We start from the raw sequence: 20,142 nt of genomic DNA, 5'->3' as shown, positions 1-20,142 counted from the left end.
GGACCCTGTCTTTCCAGGAGGTAACCTTGTAGTCAGGCCTGTGCCCTCACCCATTTGTGCGCTGGGACAGAAGAGGGCTCAGAACTCGCCTTATGACTGATGAGCGAATCCAGAGAGGGCCCTGGGAAGCCAGTCCTGCCGGGGGCAGCCCCCCCCCCCCCCATAGAACTGGCACATTCGCTCCATTTACTTCTAATTAGTCTGATTCCACATTCCAGTTCACCCAGGACAGTCCCAGTCCACGCCCATTTCTCCCATGCAGTTATTAATAGTTTTCTGTTCACTTTCTGAAGTATTTGTGTTGGGCCAATAAATTGGGTAGTCATTGGCGCCCCCGGGAAGCCGTGAGGATTCTAGAGGAGTCCTTTCCGTGCTTCACACTATGGGGACTTTTCAAGTGACTGCAGGGATTCAGGCCATCCCTCTTCTGTGCTCCCCCAGGCCAGAGGCACTGCTGTTGTAATTGGAGTCACGGAGAGGGAGGGCCAAGAGGGAGGGCCGGGAGGGCCGGGAGGGCCGATGCCTCAGCTATTCCAGGAATTAAAAACATTTGGATGTTTAATGAGCTTTTTTCAAGAGCCATTTGGTTTACCTTTGAATTTTGAGACCTCTCTTGTCGCATAGTCGCATAGTTGATGCCCAAAAGGGCAAACGTGAATGAAGTTGTCTTCGTTTATTAAATTAGATTACCAGTTAATGCAATTACAGAACTTCATCTCTTGGCCAGGGTCCTATAGAAACTCGGTTAGCTAAGATAATTCAGTTAGGAACTCAGCTATTTCTTGTGAAAAGTAGCAGCTCTGCATGGCACAGCCTAGCTTGAACCAGTAACAAAATAAAGTTAATTTTTTGGTTCAGTAAACATTTTTGGGCAACCGCTGTTGTACCGGGCATTACACTGAGGACCCTTGGGGGTGGGGCACGGAGGATAGAAAAATTCTGAGTCAAACCCAGCCCCTTGCCTTGAGTGGAAGCCACAGCTTTTGCCAGGATTTGAGAGGGAGCAAAAGGCTTTTGGAGATCCATCCTTCTACAATTCCACGTATTCTTCTGGGGCCAATTCTAAACACACATACATCTGTAGGATATCCCCTGGTCTCCATAGTCTTACCTGGCCAGGTAGTTAATAGTAATCACTTGGGCTCTTTGGAATATTATTCACTGAAGCATCAGGTTTAAAGAATCCTATTAATTAGAGCAGCTCTCCCATCTGGTGCTGAAGGCCCTACCAGTTTGTGTGCAGCCACGTGTTTCCCATATTGGAGACCATTGCTTGACACAGATTTGCCTGCTCCATTCCCAGAGGCTTGTGAGGTTGCCTTATTCGTTGGATTCATTTGTGGGTGTCGGACAGAAGCCTGGCACAAAAATCTCATTGCTGGATGTCTTGACTCAACACCGTGCAGCTGAAATGAATGCACTGGTGTGGGAGCAATCCGTTCCTGTGGCTGGTGGTTTTCTCACATGAGCAAGCATAAGTCAACAGGAGCTGTTAAAACGACCCATGTTCTGGGCCCCATCCCCAAAGTTACTGATCCGTTTGGGACTGAGAAGGGCCTGAGAATCTGCATTTCTTCCCACCCCTGGGCAGATGCTGCTGTGGTGGGTCTGCCGGGCACCCTTCCAGTGCCTCACTCGGTCTGGGAAGGAATTGCCCCCTTCTATCTCCACCCATCAGTATTGAGCGACACCGGGAAAGTCCCATGTCCCTCCTGTGGTGCCGCTCAGGGTTCAACCTTGAGGACACAGTGGCCTCTCGTTCCTCTTGACCTCTTGGGGGTGGGGAGGTGGTTGAGCATAAAGACGGGCTCATGGAACAGGTGCAGATCGGGCAGGGTTCTCACGTCCACGTGCTCCTCTGTAGGTCGAGGCCGAAGCCGTGAATCGCTCAATTACCATCGCCAACCAGACCAACTGCCCTCTGTACGTCACCAAGGTGATGAGCAAGAGCGCGGCTGAAGTCATCGCCCAGGCCCGGAAAAAGGGTAAGTGTTACCTTACCGGCTGTCTGTCGGCGGGCAGGTTCAGAAGGGAGGAAGGCTTCTTTTCCAGACCTTCATGCCAAGTGGGCTGCTTTCATCACGTTCCAGCATTAACCTAATTACCGCGGTGCGAGGCAGGGAGCTCCAGTTTCTCCCTCGGTGCCGCCGCCGCCACCACCACCCTGTCCCTATCTACTTAGAGCTGCGCACCGTGAAGAGTGGGCGGGCGGGCACCTCTCCCTCCTGCCCCTGCTTCTGGAGCAAAGTTGGACTTGGTTCGATGCAATCTCCATAAACTAGACACATACACAGATGGTGTCAGCTGTCATCTGCCCCAGAGTCCTTCTGGGGAACGTTCTGTGGCCACACGAGTCCCTGTTCCGTGGCTGGTAGTAATTGCTGGCCCGGTAAGTAAGAGAGTTTACGGGGACAGAAGGGCAAGAGATTTTGCCCCGGGGCCTCCCCAGGTCCAGTTCTGCAGGAGCTTGAATCACTCCCTATCAATTATATTGACATATTCGGGGCTGAGGCTGGCACCGTGTTAGTACTTGGGAGACCATTGAGAAGGTTCTTGGAGACTAATTTACTAAGTACAGTTTCCCCTGCTGCTTCCAAAGGCTGGTCCGTGGAGCTCCTTATACATTATGAATTCAGCAGAACCCTCTCGTCACCTGCTGTTGCCTGTGAGCTTGAGTGGTCACACCACGTGTCCTGTGCTTGGGAGTGCAGCTCATGTCCAGCTTGATGGTGTGAGGTTGACTTCATGAGTGTGCATCCTGGGCCTGCTTATTTCTCTCTCGTTTTCTGTCTAGCTTTCTCCTGCCCCCTCCCCCCCCCATCTGTTTATCTCTTTCTGTATTTTTCTTTCTGTCAGGAAGGGAGCAGTTTGACCTCTATGCTTCTGTTCCTAGTTCTCTGCGGGATGTGACCCACATGGATAAGGAGGATTGTAGGAGTTTTTCACTGGTGGGTGACTTGGTACAAAACCTAGAACAGATTGCTCAATGACCACTGAGTCAGCTTGTCCCCAGAGATGATGACTTCCAGACGGACACAGCACTTCCTGACCCATGTTCCTTGGAGCTCTCCCTTGGAGCTCTCCCAGAGGCCTCTGTCCTTAGGCTTTGCGGCCCATGGTGGCTAAATTCGCATCTTCCCGGAAACCTGCCCTCTCCTGGCAGCTAGTAGAAATTGCCTTTTTGACATAAAGGAACATTCACCCAAGTAATAGCATCTGCTCAGAATCAGCGTCCAGTTGTTTTCTGGAAGACACCATGGATGATGACTCACAGGGAGCATGGGGGCAGTTGGCACAGTGTCTGAAAAGGAGGAGTTAGCGGGTAGCTTAATTTATTTATTTTAGTGACCATACTCTACCCAGATGATGATAATAAGTGAAGAGGTAAACATTTTAATATAATTTTAATATGATTAAACATTCCAATTAGCAGAATTTAAAAACCAAGGACCCATTTTCTGATTCAGTTATCACTTGTCCAAATTATAGGGTGGAGGAGTTAGTCTCTCTCTCTCTCTCTCTCTCTCTTTCGACCCTGGCCCTTTCAGGTGGCACTAGCCTTGGTCTCGGGCACAGAGTGCTGACTTGTGAGCTGGCAGTGCTGGGGGTTCTCCTTTCTGTGCCTCAGTTTCCTTATTTGAAGGTGTAGAGCTGGAGTGTGTTACTGTAGAGTCCAGGCCTGCTCTGGTACTCTACAGTTCAGTGCTTGATGATGTCCCTCTGTCGTCTTTAGGACTTTGACCCTGTGTGGGCAGTGAGCACCAAGAAGGGGCTACTTTGGTCTATTTGTCCTAGAACTTTCCGCATGTGAGTGCAGTGGTGCCTGCCTGCATCATGGTTACTGGGGTGGCTTTTGCATTCCAACTGTTCCCTCTAGTCTGTGAAACCCTTTGCTTTAGATGGGCCTGAGCTGCCAGAAAGTAATTTTTGGTGCATTTGGCTGCTAATGAGCAAGAATGAGAGATCCTTGCTTGCTTGTGGGCTCTTAAGGCTTTATCCATGTTGTTGGAACTCCATCATAACAACTTTGAGAGGCAGCCTGGGCAGGAGTTTTTTTTTTTTTTTTTTTTTTTTGGGCAGGAGTTTTTGTACTTTGTTTTACTTTGCAGTTGGGTAAACTGAAGCTCAGAGCTAATGAGCGGTGGGATTGGGTTTTGATTGTCAGGTGCCTGACTTCAGGCCTGAATAGCCACGTGAGTATCTGAATTACCTTCATGTTTTGAGATTATTTTAATATGAGCAATGCAAGTATCTGCTTGGATTTAGTTTCTTAACAAACCTGGTAGAAACTGGAGCTTGACACCTAGTAAAGTCGTGTATAATACAGAAGCAAAGATTCCCAAACACCCAAGAAGGAAAACAGGATAGGGTTTTATTATGCATTTGCACTCTGGGATCAATGTCCTTTCCTGGATCAAATCCCAGCTTGCTTGTGTGCTAGCATGTGATGCTGGATAGCTCCCTTAGCATTGCTAGGTCTCATTTTCCCATCTGCAAGGAGAGGCTAGCCATAGTGACTCATCTCATAGATTGAAGATGGTATGTAACTGAGATAATGTGTTCATAAAGATGTATATCACAACTATACCCACTGTTCTCTTGATTAGAGAGTAAAGCATTGGTAGAAGTACAGCAATGATGCCTGCTGACCTAGCATAGGGGTATTTTGCTAAGGATGCTTTTCTATTTAGGTGAATTCTTCTGGTCCCTAGTGGCAAGTGTTAAGGCACTGCCAACTTTCTGCTGCTCCCATTTCTTCATCTGTAAAATGGAGAGGTTCTTCATTCATTCAGCAAACTTTTTTTTTTTTAATTTTTATTTATTTATGATAGTCACAGAGAGAGAGAGAGAGAGGCAGAGACACAGGCAGAGGGAGAAGCAGGCTCCATGCACCAGGAGCCCGATGTGGGATTCGATCCCGGGTCTCCAGGATCGCGCCCTGGGCCAAAGGCAGGCACCAAACCGCTGCGCCACCCAGGGATCCCTATTCAGCAAACTTTTATTATGTGATACTTCAGGCCTTTGTGCTGGAGATGAGACATAGTCCTAGCCCTCAGCTCCTTCACTCATAGGGGCGGGACACTTGGATAGAAAGTCACAATGGCAAATGGTCAATGTTAGAAAAGAGGTGCAAGCCCAGTAGGGTTAGAGCACAGAGGAAAGAGCCACCATATATAGATGTACACCCCACCTGTCTCGGAGGTCAGGCTGCATAAGGAGACTCAACATTTCTTACAAATGGGAGCAATTGGAAGATCATGATTTTATATCTTATTAATGTCTTTGTGCCTCCCCACCTAGAAACATGTTGGTCCTCAATCTAAAATAGGATGTATAGGCTACCAAGGATGTGAGGTGAATTTCAATGTGAATATTTTCTATGCACATTTGACCCACCACAACCACATACCATCTTCCTGGAGAGACTGCGTTGCTCGTGCTGTCCCCTCGTGCTGTGCCAGTCAGCAGGACCATGTGTCATCACCCCCCACTCTGCAGACAAGGCCATGAAGACACACCCAGGAAAAGAATATTTTAGGCAATTTTTACTCTTCAAAACAACTTAGATGTTGGTCAGTTTATTTTTTATTTTTATTTTTTAAAAGATTTTATTTGTTGATTCATGAGAGACACAGAGAGGCAGAGATATAGCCAGAGAGAGAAGCAGGCTCCTCATAGGGAGCTCAGTGTGGAACTTGATCCCCAGACCTGGAATCACCCCTTGAGCCAAAGGCAGACTCTCGACAGCTGAGCCACCCAGATGTCCCAATGTTGGTCAGGCAAATTTCACGGAAGAGAAATTAAAGTGCAGAAAATAAATATCTTGCCCCAGATCATCCAGCCCATGGTTCCAGACATTTGGCCACCTCTCTTTCCATTAAAGGTGAGGATTTGTCTAGAATGAGTTCCCTCAGACTATACTTTGTTCATGAATGAAATCTACTGTGGCTGCTGGTACCTTCTGCATACGAATGGTAGCATGTAGGCAGTGCCTGATAACCTCATCTGACGTCTGACGGACATTCTTCTCCGTCCTCCTCCTCGCCTCACCCCCGTAACTCAGATGCAGAAATGTTTAGAACGGCTGGTGACTGCCGAGGGATGTTATAAACCCTGAGAACCCAAACTGGAGCCAGTACTTTCTATGTCCCGTGGGTCAACTAGAATGACTCTGGCGTAATGAGAAAACTGTGTTCATGGGGCTTGCAAGGACCACCCCAACTTGGGGATGAAGCCTTAGCATTAAGCTAATGCACAACCTCACTATCTTGAACCCAAAGAGGGGCATATGGATTGGCTTGGGAATGTTGTAAAATCTCACCAAAATCTGGGTTAAGGCTCTTCAGAGAAACAGAGCCTATATATAGAGAGAGGGAGGGCGAAGGGGGGGGGTAAGAAGAGAGAGGGGGAGAGAGAGAAGGAGATTGATTGCTGCTCTTAAAGAATTGGCTCAGTGGTTGTGGGTGCTCTCACGTCTGATTCCGCAGGGTGGGCAGGCCTGGAGCCTCAGGGAGGAGTCAGTGCTGTGGCCTGAGCCCGAAGGCTATCTGGAGGCAGACTTCCTTCCCAGTCAGTGCCCTTGCCAGGTTGTGAGTTCAGTGTGTCATAGTACAGCTGGCTTGCAGGATGAGACTCTGGGTTTGGTTTTCAGCCATTTAAACTCCAAGATTCCTAGAGATAAGGCTCTCTTTCAGGACAGATATGGAACCCTTCCGATCATTTCTATAGCACTTGGGCTGGGAGTTTGAATCCCTGGACTCCTTTTCTTTCCTCACTTTGTCTAGCATGATTAGGAACAACCAGCCAATCTTGATTATACTCAGTTGGACAGAAATGTCCTAAGGAATCAAAGCCATGGTCAACCCAGATTTAGCCTCTTAAGAGAAGTATTTGATTGGAGTATCTAGTGGTCGATATTTTGTGCATCTCTATTGCCCCAACACGCCATGACCTCTCTTTACTACTAGGAATAGAGGCATTAGTGCCTTTGTTTTTTAGAAAAATAAAAACATTTTTATTTTTTAAGATTTTATTTATTTATTCATGAGAGACAGAGAGAGAGAGAGAGAGAGAGAGAAGCAGAGACACAGGCAGAGGGAGAAGCAGGCTCCCTGCAGGGAGCCCATGTGGGACTCGATCCCAGGACCCTGGTATCACTCCCTGAGCCAAAGGCAGACGTCAACCACTGAGCCACCCCGGTGTCCCAGCATTAGTGTCTTTAAATCAAATCAAATTAGAGTGGTAATTTCTAGAAACCCCAGAACCAGTTCAGGAAACTTACAATTCTCTTCCTTTGGAACCACTCTTGGTTATCTGACAGGTTTATCTATGGATAGGCCCTAGGTTATGGAATTCTGGCCTTGGGCTCTCTTGAGAGGAGAGTGTAATTGTGTTTGTGTGTGTGTGTGTGTGTGTGTGCGCGCGCGTGTGTCCCAGTTGGTTTTTTACTGTGCTTTTGTGGCTGCGTTTTGAAATCTACATACATGGTTTTCCATTGTTTCTACTCTGAATTTGTTCTCCTTCTCGTTCATGGGAAATGACTTAACTGTCAGAGCTGGGAGCTGTCAAACATTTCTAAACCCGAGCCTTGCATTTATTCTTCATGAATGCACTCAGGCTCGTGGTGAATAAACACCACCCCCCAGGGCCCTTCAGTTCCCGGCCATCCTGGAGAGCCTGCCAAAGGCTGGCTCGGGGTCACATCCTTCAGTTTAGACTTTGCCTAGAGAAAAAAATCACAAAGGTCTAATTGCCGCCAAGAAAGAGTCAGCAGTGTGTTTAGAGGAGTATGTAAAGGCCATTTCAGCTTATTTCATGTTTTATTATTATTATTATCGGTAATTCTTTATGGCACACAGTTTAGTGGTGTCTGGGGTGGCCTGACTGAGGTCCGAAAGCTCATCCACGGCTCCCTCCAGTATAGTGTTTATAAAATGGGAGAGATGCCTTGGGAAGGTGCTGGGAGCAGAGCCGGGCCCCCCCGCCCCCCCGAGTTGTGATCCCACATGTCCCTGGAGGTAGAGGCTTCCACAGGATGGTTTAACTCCTGCCCTGTCTTTGGGGGGCTAAAGAAAAGAAATCACCTAAAAGCCAGCAAGGACCTCTGAATCCCTTGGAATTTGAAGAGGACAAAGCAGAAATGAGCCACAAGATGCCTCTTCCTCCAGGATCCCCATCTTAGTTCAGCTTCGGCCTCAGGAGTCAGGTTCTGGTCTGCAATGGCCTTGGAGCTCTGACCCAGTTCTGGGCTTTCCGGGGGCTGCAGGCTGGGTTCATTCCTTTGCAGTGAGGTGTGTGTTCCCAAGCACAGAGCGAATGGGGAACCCCCTAACCCACCCCCGCAATCTGAGCTGTATTTTGCAGAGTGAGATGAAGGCCACAGTCAAGGGCACTCACACTCGTGGGATCCAGGATGTTGTTCCAGGAACCAGATCCTCCTTGTTCTAAAGTTTCCAAAGGCAGGACTGAAGAGCAGCTTCAGGGAGAAGATGACCCATAGCAAATGACAGGAAAATCAGGGAAGTGTTTATGCTTGCCCACGGATCTTCAGAGACAGTCTAACCACTCTTTTTCTCTGAGCAGTTCCACTCTCTCGACCCTATTCATGTCCACAGAACCAGGAAACCTTTGGGGTGACAGATCCTTTGTTTCTCTTGGCTCTCTAGGGAGACCTCCCCTTTGTGTGGCAGTAGTGGGACCTCCAGGCTTGGCTGGGTCAGAAGAGCTCTCGTCAGCTCAGCTGGGTCCTGCTGATGTGCAAACCAAAAGCTGGGAGCCCGGGGGTCCTATGAGATCCGGAGAGGGAGGCCCAGCGCTGCTCTGCTCACCCATCTGCATTTATAAATGGCCCTGGCAGCAGCTAAGGCCTTCTCATTATGCCTTGTTTTTCCACTTTGGGATGAACTGGAGCAGTTTGTGTAGCCGCCCAACTGGCTCCTGGGACTGCATCCTGCTCTGGGAGACTTTGAGTGGGTCAGGAACTCAGGAGCCCTTCAGGTGATTCTGAGCATTGGCTCTTTTCTGCCTGGGGGTGTCCTGCTGTGTGAGGCTTCCCCGGGGGTCCTGGAGATTCTGGAGCTCACCCTCCTGCCTGGGGATTTTTTCTGATTTCCTCCAAGTGAGCTGCCTGCCCTGGCCTCTTAACACTCCCTGGCTGGAGAGAGGCTCCTTTGTGAAATTCCTGAGGCTGGAGGGGGGCGCCTGGGAGGAGCCAGCTCTAGAGCAACAGGGGAGGGTGTTGGGGTGTATTATCAAGAGCTAAGTCCTTGAAAGAGGCTGGGGAAAGGAGAGGAGGTGCATTCCTGACTGGGAAGTGTTTGGCCTCGAGGACCCTGTGTTTGGAGAAGAGGGATCCCTTGGGTGAACCACTAGGGGAGTGGTCAGCCCTGTGCACAAGGGAGGAGACTGGAGAGGTGCATTCCTGGTGGTGGTGAAGGCTGGCTGAGGTCAAATTCCAGCCCTGATGCCCTCGGCTAATGAAGTATCACACCCTTTCATCAGTGTGACACACTTACTGAATGCCTACTGTGTGTGGGCGGGCTCACTTTCTTCTAGAATTCTCCCATCAGGTGGAGAATAAAAAAAATTCAAAACTGGGTAATCGTTGGGTATTGGAGGGGAGAACTGGATGAGTTGTGAATGATTTTTTTTTAATTTTTTTTTTTAAATTTTAAAATTTTATTTATTAATGGGAGACCCAGAGAGGTAGGCAAAGGCATAGGCAGAGGGACAAGCAGGCTCCCTGCAGGAAGCCCAATGCAGGACTTGATCCCAGGACCCCCGGATCACGAGGGCAGCCAAAGGCAGATGCTCAACCACTGAGCCACCCAGATGCCCCAGTTGTGGATGATGTTGAGGAAGAGATGAACTTTGGTAGGAAGCTGGATGATGAAGGGCATCAGATGCTTCTGTGTCGAGTTTGTTTCAATTTTTGAAGGCAGAAGGGCTGCTTAGGAGGAGTTACTGCAAGAGAAAGGCATGGGAAGATCACTCTGGAGGTATCCTGGGGAGTGAGCAGAGGGGTGGGGAAGAACGAGGAGAAAGCAAAAGTACATCTGAACTCCAACTGAGAGGCTCTGTCAGAATGGGCTGGGGAGAAAGGAAGAGGCCCGATGGAAGGGAAGATGTGTGGGGTGGCCAGGGAAGGATGTGTTTAAGGGATTGAAGCACTGGCATTCCAGTGGCATTATGACTCCGGATTTTCTGGGTTGCAGCAGACACGATTTGAGTGAGCATCAGGGAATTGACATTCTCGGATGATGTGTTAACTTAGACTAAGCTTCTGGAAACACTGACATCCCGGTGGTATAACCATGCAGGACCCTTCATTTCTCAGTCTTCTATCGGCAGTGCTGCTGGTGGCTCTTGGGGACAGCTGCCATCAGAGATCCAGGCTGTCCCTCAGACCTACCTGGAGGGCTGTAGATGAGTTCCCGAATGCTTCAGCCCACTGCTGTCATGTGTAACTTCTCTTGCAGCCCAGGAGCCAGAATGGGCAAGTGCAAAGGTGCTGGGCAATGTTGGGAGAAAAGGGAAAGCGTTTGGTGAGCAATGAGGTTAAGCTTGAGGTCACCCCAATATAAGAGTTCAGACAGCATTTGGGAGTGGGCATTTGAATGCAGTGTGAGTGGGAGATTGTTTAGTAGACGTGGGGATCAGCAGTGTCAGAGGTGGAAGTGTGTATTGGGGTCGAAGAGCGGGGCTCCAGGTGGAATCTTAGGGAGCACATGTTGGACTGGTGACTTTGGCTGGTGGTATCTGGCCATCGGTGTCGTCACCTGTGAGAGGATGCTGGTGCCTCCTTCCAGGAGAGTGGGGAGAGTGTGTGGCCTGCTGCCAGGTGGGTAGCGACTCCCACCAGGGTGGTTTCCTTCCCCGGTTGCATTGTACTTAGCCTTGGTTTTCTGTTTGTCAGGAACCGTGGTGTATGGGGAGCCCATCACCGCCAGCTTGGGAACTGATGGCTCCCACTACTGGAGCAAGAACTGGGCCAAGGCCGCTGCTTTTGTCACCTCCCCACCCCTGAGCCCTGACCCGACCACTCCGGACTTTCTGAACTCCTTGCTGTCCTGGTGAGTCTTGGCGACTTGCTTGCGCTCCCCATTCTCAAGGTACAGCCTGGTGGGCACAAGCAGGCTTGCAAACAGAGAGACCTTTGTTTTCCAAATTCAGATCACTAAGCGAGAACAGGGAATTATGGCTCTGATGTTGTTCTGCTGGGAACTTTCAGATAAAAACCTGGGCCGTCTTGAAAGCCAGGCAGCGGGGATGAGGTATCAAAAGGGTTCCACTGGGGTGCAGTCTCACTGTAAGATAAGATACCTCACAAAGTGGGTTTAGACATGCAGCATTATATTGAAGTTTCCTCCTGAATTTCCTATCTCCTGGCAGGGGTAGGGGGAAGGATAGGCTATTTCAAGAGCTTTCAGTGGCCTAGAAAATGAAAAAAAAAAAAAAATGTCCAAAGTGATTTGAAGTCGAAGATGAGTTAAAAACCAGTTGTGTGTTTTCCTTCCAGCGGAGATCTTCAGGTCACTGGCAGTGCCCATTGTACATTCAACACGGCCCAGAAGGCTGTAGGAAAGGACAATTTCACCCTGATCCCCGAAGGCACCAATGGCACCGAGGAGCGGATGTCCGTTATCTGGGATAAGGCTGTGGTAAGGAGCAGGGGCCTTGCTCATGGACTCGTGTCAGTTTGCCCCTGCCTCCCTGTCTGATGGTCGTGGGTCTCATGTAGGCCTTGAAATGGTAGTTGAGAAAACTCTAGAAGCTGGTCCTTGCGTGATAGTACTTTTTAGGTTTGGGAATCCAACACCACTGCTTATAGGTCATTTCCTCCTAAATACTATATGTATTTCTTACTGTTGTCATCTGTGGATCAATGGAAGCTGAAAACAAACAAACCCAGAGACTTTTTAAAATAGGACTTTTTTGATCAGTCAGGAAAAAACTTAGCAACCTGGTGACAGTCTCAGTCAATCTGTTAGTTTGGGGAATGGATTCTGTTTCCTTCAAACTGTCTTTTAGGGCTCTCTGGAGCTGGCATTTCTGCCCACTGCAGGCTTCTGGGAACCCTGCTTTGAACGTATATTGACCTTTCAGGGGTCCTTTGGGATTTTTCATTTTCAGTGTTTTGTTTTTTGAAAGATTTTATTTATTTATTCATGAGCGACACCGAGAGAGAGAGGCAGAGACACAGGCAGAAGGAGAAGCAGGCTCCCCGCAGGTAGCCCAATGTGGGACTTGATCCTGGGACTGGGATGATGCCCCTGAGCCAAAGGCAGATGCTCAACCTCTGAGCCACCTAGGTGTCCCTCATTTTCAGTGATTTTTTTTTTTTTAAATAAGATTTTATTTATTTATTCATGAGAGACACACAGAGAGAGAGAGGCAGAGACACAGGGAGAGGGAGAAGCAGGCTCCATGCAGGGAGCCCGACGTGGGACTCGATCCCGGGTCTCCAGAATCAGGCCCTAGGCCAAAGGCGGCGCTAAACCGCTGAGCCACCCGGGCTGCCCCTCATTTTCAGTGTTTTAAGCATAGTAGCAGGAGTGCTTCGGTTGTTCAGTTAAACGTCTGCCTTCGGCTCAGGTCATGATCCCAGAGTCCTGGGATCAAGCCCCACGTTGGACTTCCTGCTTAGTGGGGAGTCTGCTTCTCTCTCTCCCTCTGCCCCTCTTGTCCACCGGGCTCGTTTGCGCTCTCTCTTTCTGTCTCAAATAAATAAAAATATTTTTAAAATGTAGTAACAGAACAGATTTTCTGGTTCTTAATGATTTTTTTTTAGATTATGGGAACAATATAATCTCATTCCAAAAAGAATAAGGAAGTAAAAACCACTCATTTCACACCATCTTTCAGATAACTGCAATGAACCTTTTGGCAAATGTCTTCCCAGTTTTTGCCAGTCCAAGAGCACACGTATGTCTATGACATGTATGTGTGTGAGTGTGTAAGAAGCACTGGCATTATCTATACTATTTTGTGGCCCATTTTATTGAAACAGTATATCCTGAAAAGTCTCCATATCCTTAAGTATACTTGAAAAACTTGGTCTTTAGTAGCTGAAGATTCCATCTTAACCCTGGATTTGTAACTCTTGGAACGTTTATGTTATTTCTGATTTTTTTTTTTTTCTGAGATGAACATCTTCTGTAAACATCCTTGGACAGATCTTTAACTGTGGTTGTAGAAGAAATTTCTAGAAGTGGTATTCATAGGTCAAAGGGTGTGTATATGTTTAAGGCTATTGCTATATATCGTCTAAATTCCTTCTAGAAAGATTGTACCAATTTCTATGCTGCCAGCCGTGCATGACATTGTCTTCTTTGAGGTCCAAATTGGTATTATATCAGCAAAATAGAAGTATTGCTGATCTGGCTGGTGAATTTGTTTTACATTTACTCTCTCCAATTACTGATTAAAATGAATTTTTTTCACGTCCTTATTGGCTGTTTGTATTTCTCACTCTCTTAATACTTGCTCATTTTCTTTGCTCATTTTTCTACTACCTTTAGAGTGGGTTGCCTACAGACAGGCAGTCATTTCCTCAGATTCTGTATGTATGTATGTATGTATGTATGTATGTATTTATTTATTTATTTATTTATTTATTTATTTATTTATTTATTTAATACAGAGAGAGGGGGGTGGGGTGCAGAGACACAGGAGAGGGAGAAGCAGGCTCCATGCAGGAAGCCCGACACGGGACTCGATCCCGGGTCTCCAGGATCATGCTCTGGGCTGAAGGCAGCGCTAAACCGCTGAGCCACCCGGGCTGCCCCAGATTCTATATTTAAAGGGAAGAGGAGGACAAGTGGTAGAGACGAGAGACAGCAGGGAAGGATGTGAGGAGACTGGGACTGGCACCTATGGCATGCTGTGGACACCCAGACATGACCTTGGGACCTCTAGGTGTCCTAGACTGGAGACCTAGGGCTGTGCCTGTGGTTTTGAAAAGCACAGTCATTTGGGCCAAACGATGTTTCCTGAAGGGCTCTGAACTTTTCACTTGGAAACAATTATAGATTCAGAGGAAGTTAACAAAGACAAAGAGGGGTCCTGTGTATAGTTCATCTGTTCTCACCAATGCATAATTCTGGCACCATATCAAAGCCCACGGAGTGACAGTGGTGCAAGGCGTGTGTATGATTCTGTGTCATTTTGCCATATGTGATTCATGTAACCACCACTACGGTCAAGACACAGATTTCCTCCATCACCACAAGGACCCCCTTTGTGAGGCCCTGTGATTGTCACACTGACCCTTGACCCCTGGAGGAGTCTCCACCTCGCCCCTCATCTGTCCTCCATCTCTGTATCTTCGTTTTTTTGAGAATGAGATTATTAAATAGAGTCATATGGTATGTGGCCTTTTGAGATTGGTTCTTTCACTGTGCGCAATGCCCTTAAAATCCATGCAAATTGTTGTGTGTTTCCAAAGCGTGTTTCTATTTTCGCTAAGTTGTATTCCACCCTTCAACTTTTTAACTTGCTTTTGGGGTATGTGTCACACTCTTCAGGTCACTGGGAAGATGGATGAGAACCAGTTTGTGGCCGTGACCAGCACCAATGCAGCCAAAGTCTTCAACCTTTACCCTCGGAAGGGCCGCATTGCTGTGGGATCCGATGCTGACCTGGTTATCTGGGATCCCGACAGCGTTAAAACCATCTCTGCCAAGACCCACAACAGCGTAAGTCCAGTTAATTGCATGGACCCAGTCCCCAACGAATTATAGTCCCAGAAAGGGATTGAGGCAGGGAGAGTCCCCAGAAAGAGCTTGTTGTGATAGGAATGAACTTCCCCCAGGGTATGTTGTAACTTGAGGTTTGCTGAAAAAAATAGTAGCTATCTTATCTCTCTCTGGTCAGGACAATAAGAATGTTAACCCTTCTCAGCGTTTTGGAGTTCTTTATAGGTAGAGGTCTTTGTAGACCTTCAGAGCCTCCAAAGTTATGCCAGGACATCAGAAGCTTCTAGAAGTCAGGCGCCATCCTATGTGAATGGTTGGGTGCAGCACCTTTCATGGCGGTGCTGGCCACAAGGGACCCACAACGAACATTCAGATATCCACTCCTGAGGTGCCCACTGGGCACTTTTATTCTTTTAAGCCACTGCTTTCTCATGTCAGTGTTTCAGGACAGAAACCTCAGTGACAGATGCTCTTGGTGGTCCTAAAGGAATGAATTGACTTTGAGTTGACTTTTTTCCTTCTTCCTCACTGGCTGACTTAGCTTCGCAGCATAGCATTACAGCCACACCTACCCTTTTTTTTTTTTTTTTAAGATTTTAAAAATTTATTCATGAGAGGCATAGAGAGAGAGGCAGAGACATAGGCAGAGGGAGAAGCAGGCTTCCCATGGGGAGCCTGATGTGGAACTTGATCCCAGGATCTCAGGATCCCAGGATCCCAGGATCACAAATAGCCAAAGGCAGACGCTTAACCACTGAGCCACCCAGGCGTCCCCAGCCACACCTACTTGTAACTTAGATCACAACTCTTGGGGTCTCAGAATGGCCCCTATGGGCAGAGCTCCTAAGGTCCTGCCCGGTGAACCTACCTGTTCATATGTATTAACAACACAGCCCCATTTACTCTTTACATGGCCTTCTCAGTAAAGAGATGGCTCCATTTACCCCAGTTACTTAGTGCGAAGATTGTAAATGGAAGCTTCAAGAGCTTACGTGACCAGTTTGACATTATATAGCTACTTTGTGGTAGAGCCAGAATTAGAACCCCAGATTGTCCAAGGTCCTTCCCTGCCACACTGCATATGTAGCCTCTTGGCCAGGCTTACCTGGAGGGAATGCTCCCCTTCCCTTGTGGCCCCTTCTACAGAGGTGATGCGTGAGTTGGACTCATTATTTAAGTTGTGGATGACCCAGCTAGGGAGTTTACATGTGGAGCCCTTTCCAGGCCGAAGAGAGGACGTGAAGGAGAGATGATTCAAGAAGACATTCTGCCCTTCACACATCATTGCCAAACCTTTCCAGAGCAAAAGCACTGCCCTACCTTTACGTCCAGGCAACCCCGTGTAAAGAAAGTACCTCTGTTCTGTCCTCACCTGATTCAAAGAGTCCACACTAAACACATTTGTGCAGCATTAATCATCCAGGAAAATACAAATGAGAGGTTTTCCCTGCGTAATACAGTGTTTCATACCACTGGGCTAATTAGCTTTAATTTGGAGCATTTAGCTAACTATTACTGAGCCCTGCTGCTAAGCCTCTGCTTGGGTTTTTCAGGCATCCAGCCAGATGAGTAATTTCAGAGAGCCAGGGCTGGATGTAGGTTAAAAATGTCTATACCTGGTGAACAACGACGCCTCACTGCCTCACGGTTTGATAGAAAGTTGATTCTGTATACCCTGAGCTGTGATCTGACCAATGGGCTCGTTCATTTAAAGTCACATAGAGTCATGGGGCTGGTTCCTCCCATCTTTTAAAAATGGGGAATGGCTCAGAGCCCTTTTAGGCATTTGTGATCTGTCCTTTACAAGCGATTAAACTCAACATATGCATCTTATGATGGCTTTGTCACTGAAGAGCTCGCAGTCTTATTGTGAAACGACAATAAAAAACCAGACAGTGGATGAGCGAACATTTCTTAAGTGCCTACTCTGGGCCAAGTACCGTGCTGGATGCTTTTGTTCATTTTATTTCATTGAGTCTTGGCATCATTCCTACAGGGTAGGCTTTATAAACCCTGGTAGGTGAGGAGCTGAGTCTCAGATGTGTAAGGGACTTGTCCAAAGTCACAGCTGGGGTGTGGCCGACCTGGGATACAAACCCAGGGTGGATTTGTCCCAAGTGGTCTCCAGTCCTCCAGTAGGGTGCAAGAGGAGCTTGTAGAGTGTAGATACTTAGCTATGGAGTGACACGGAAGAGCTGGGGCTTGATGCCCTCAGGATGACGTACACCCTGTAAAGGTCACTTTGGAGATGACAGGATTCAGACTTGGTGATCTACAGATGTATGTTGGTTTTGTGTTGTCATGTTCACATAAGCCTTGGGAGAGAGGCAGTTGGAGAACCTGTGGTTCTGAGGCAGGATTCAAATGATTGGCTCAGGGTTCCACGCACAACTCCTAGATTTCACCAAATCTGAGATGCCTTTGATTTGAAGCTATTCCCTGCGTTCATTCACTACCATGAAAGAAAACACACGAATCTGAGTCTACTATGAGACTCCTTTCCAAAGTACACTCTGCTACCTAGGGCTTGCCTGTGCTTCGCATAGGATAACCATGAGGTGAGTCTGCCCTGGAGAAAGGGGGGGACAAAGAATCTTGTGTGTCTCAACATCAGCATTGGGGGCCGAGCAGGCAAAAACAGCTCCTGAGAAGATGAGCTGCAAGCTGGTACTCCTGCAGGTTGCTGGCGATCTGAACTCCTCCTGCCAGAGTGGTCTAGAGAAATGTCAAGCTGAGCAATTCATGTAAAATGGCCTCAGTGTGGTAATCCCCCAGGCCAGTGGGAAAAGCAGAGCTCGATCCCACTGGCAGAGAGCTCTGTTCCATGTGGACTGACAAGGGGTTGCTCAGCTCCATTGTTGTGAGACACATACTGATTCCAGGGAGGAGTGTCTTTAAAATGATGGAAGATAGTCACAGACTTGAGGACACATGCTTTGGTCCTGGAATGAATGTGTGGGATCCCCTCTGATCCCCCTGGTGCCTCTCTGCCTCGTTCCTTGGGGAGCTTCTACAGGATTCTTTTTGAGGCTCAGAGCAGTGCCAACAGTCCTTCATTGCAGTTTTCTTTTTCTTTTCTTTTTTTTTTTTTTTAAGATTTTATTTCTTTATTCATGAGGGACACAGAGAGGCAGAAACATAGGCAGAAGGAGAAGCAGACTCCTTGCAAGGAGCCTGATGCGGGACTTGATCCTGGGACCCCGGGATCATGACCTGAGCCAAAGCAGACACTCAACCACTGAGCCACCCAGGTGTCCTTCATTGCCATTTTCAATCAACATCACTGCATTCTGATACTGAATGTGAGCTGTTAAGCCAACCTGGGGCTTCCCCTGCCTTCTGAGCCACTACGTCAGGCAGAAATGTTCTCCTGAGCCATACTGTACCCTATCAGCTCTCTGTTCACAGACTCTTCTCTGGTACTGTTAACCTGTCTGACTTTCCCCAGAAAGCCAAGCTGCTTTGTATGGTGAGGGCTCCCTCTTCATCCTCCAGCCACAGCCATTTGTGCCCATGAACAGGGCAGGCAGGAAGAAGTGAGGCATCATGAAAGCTGGGGAAGTAGCAAGGGGTGAGCTGAAGCTGTAGGATGGGGCTGTGGCACGTGGAGTAGCGCCTCCTCTTTTCTGTTACCTTCCTCTGCAACAGCAGACTCACATGCATGTGAAGAATCTGCCTGTTTTCTTTTCTTTTTTTTTTTAATTTTATTTATTTATTCATGACATATACAGATAGAGGGAAAGAGGCAGAGACACAGGCAGAGGGAGAAGCAGGCCCCATGCAGGGAGCCCGACGTCGGACCTGATCCCAGGACTCTAGGATCACGCCCTGGGCCCAAGGCAGGCACTAAACCGCTGAGCCACCCGGGGATCCCTGATCCTGCCTGTTTTCCAAGAGGTCGCCCAGCTGGGTCACTTTGCAAAGCTTGAAGCTAAAGGGATAGCTGCATAGTCTGGATGTTAACTGGACTTCAAACATTTTATTGAAGGCATGCCTCGAGTTCCCTCAGTCTTTTTCATTCAGGGATTGCTGTTGAATCACATGGCTAACAGATTGGAAAAACAACAGGGTGACTGGGTGGCTCAATCGATTAAGGGTCTGCCTCCGGATCAGGTCTTGATGTTAGGGTCCAGGGATCGAGCCCCACATTGGGCTCTCTGCTTAGTGGAGAGTCTGCTTCTCCCTTTACCTCTGCCAGTCACTCCCCTTGCTTATGGTCTTTCTCTCTGTGTCAAATAAATAAATAAAATCTTAAAAAAAAAAACCGATTGGAAAACCAGGAAATCCAATGGGAAGATCTGCTCATGGATGGTGCATTTTGCAATGAAATTTAGAACTCGGGGACACCTGGGTGGCTCAGTGGTTGAGCATCTGCCTTCTGCTCAGGATGTGATCTCAGAGTTCTGGGATCAAGTCCCACATCAGGCTCCTGCATGGAGCCTGCTTCTCCCTCTGCCTGTGTCTCTGCCTCTCTCTGTCTCTCCTGAATAAATAAGTAAAATCTTTAAAAAAAAAAAAAAAAAAAGGAAGAAAGAAATTTAGAACTTGGTCAGAGAAGGCCTTTGGATTTTAACTTGATGGGGGCTTGAATCAGTGAGGATAGAGGTGCTGCTAATATGAGGAATCATTTCCTTTATATTTGTTTAGCATTTCCAAACCCTCATGCTTTTCCATACAATGTTCCTGTTTAGCTCTCTTTCCCCAAAGTTTTTGAGAGGCAGGAAAGACTATTCTGTATTCTAGACAGGGAAATCAAGACCGAGACATTAAGTGCCTGCTGGAGTGGCCAGTCAGGACAGGGACTTCAGTCTCTGGGCCTTTCTTTTGTCTGTGTGATCTTGGGCAGAGTGTATGCTAATGTTTACGTATTGTCTCTTCCTAGGCCCTCGAGTACAACATCTTCGAGGGCATGGAGTGCCGTGGCTCTCCACTGGTGGTCATCAGCCAGGGGAAGATCGTTCTGGAGGATGGCACCCTTCATGTTACCGAAGGCTCTGGGCGCTACATCCCCCGGAAGCCTTTCCCTGATTTTGTTTACAAGCGTATCAAGGCGAGGAGCAGAGTGAGTAGCTTCGATCCTTACAAATTGTCTTTATCATGGGTTAAGTTCAGTTCCATAAATGTTTACTAGGCACTTTGAGTTAGAATAATGAGGTGGACATGGAGGGAGGGGGTAGGTCAGGAATAAGGGATACATGATTTTTTTATTTCTGGAGTTCAGAATACCAGTGGATGAGTCAGGTATGCCCATAGCCAGCCCCAGAAATGAAGTAAAGAGTGTGGCATATCCTGTGATGAGAAGTGTAAAGTGAGGTTCAGAGGAGGCAGCCATGGCCATTGCTCTGGAGTCCTAGGCTGAAGTGTCATGGGAAGAGGGCCCTTTGAGTTGGGTTTTGAAGGTTAAGTAGGAGTTTGAAAAGCCAAAGGGGGGTACACAAGGGAATTA

The 20,142-nt window shown here is 47.9% G+C and overlaps 1 protein-coding gene across 3 annotated transcripts in view; it reads left to right on the top strand.

The window, feature by feature from the left end:
- The window catches only part of DPYSL2 (dihydropyrimidinase like 2), a 137,925-nt gene that overhangs the window by 112,452 nt on the left and 5,331 nt on the right, over positions 1-20,142 (top strand). For all 3 annotated transcript variants that reach the window (XM_038573761.1, XM_038573762.1, XM_038573763.1), the window contains exons 8-12: positions 1,865-1,985; positions 10,916-11,072; positions 11,519-11,660; positions 14,526-14,696; positions 19,579-19,758. In XM_038573761.1, the coding sequence (XP_038429689.1) occupies positions 1,865-1,985; positions 10,916-11,072; positions 11,519-11,660; positions 14,526-14,696; positions 19,579-19,758 (771 nt within the window). The remainder of the gene's footprint in view (positions 1-1,864; positions 1,986-10,915; positions 11,073-11,518; positions 11,661-14,525; positions 14,697-19,578; positions 19,759-20,142) is intronic.

The sequence above is a fragment of the Canis lupus genome, chromosome 25 (assembly GCF_011100685.1).
Source record: "Canis lupus familiaris isolate Mischka breed German Shepherd chromosome 25, alternate assembly UU_Cfam_GSD_1.0, whole genome shotgun sequence".
NCBI classification, from domain to species: domain Eukaryota; kingdom Metazoa; phylum Chordata; class Mammalia; order Carnivora; family Canidae; genus Canis; species Canis lupus.
The sequence above is the reverse complement of the archived record's forward strand: the minus strand, read 5'-3'. Positions and strand labels throughout refer to the sequence as shown.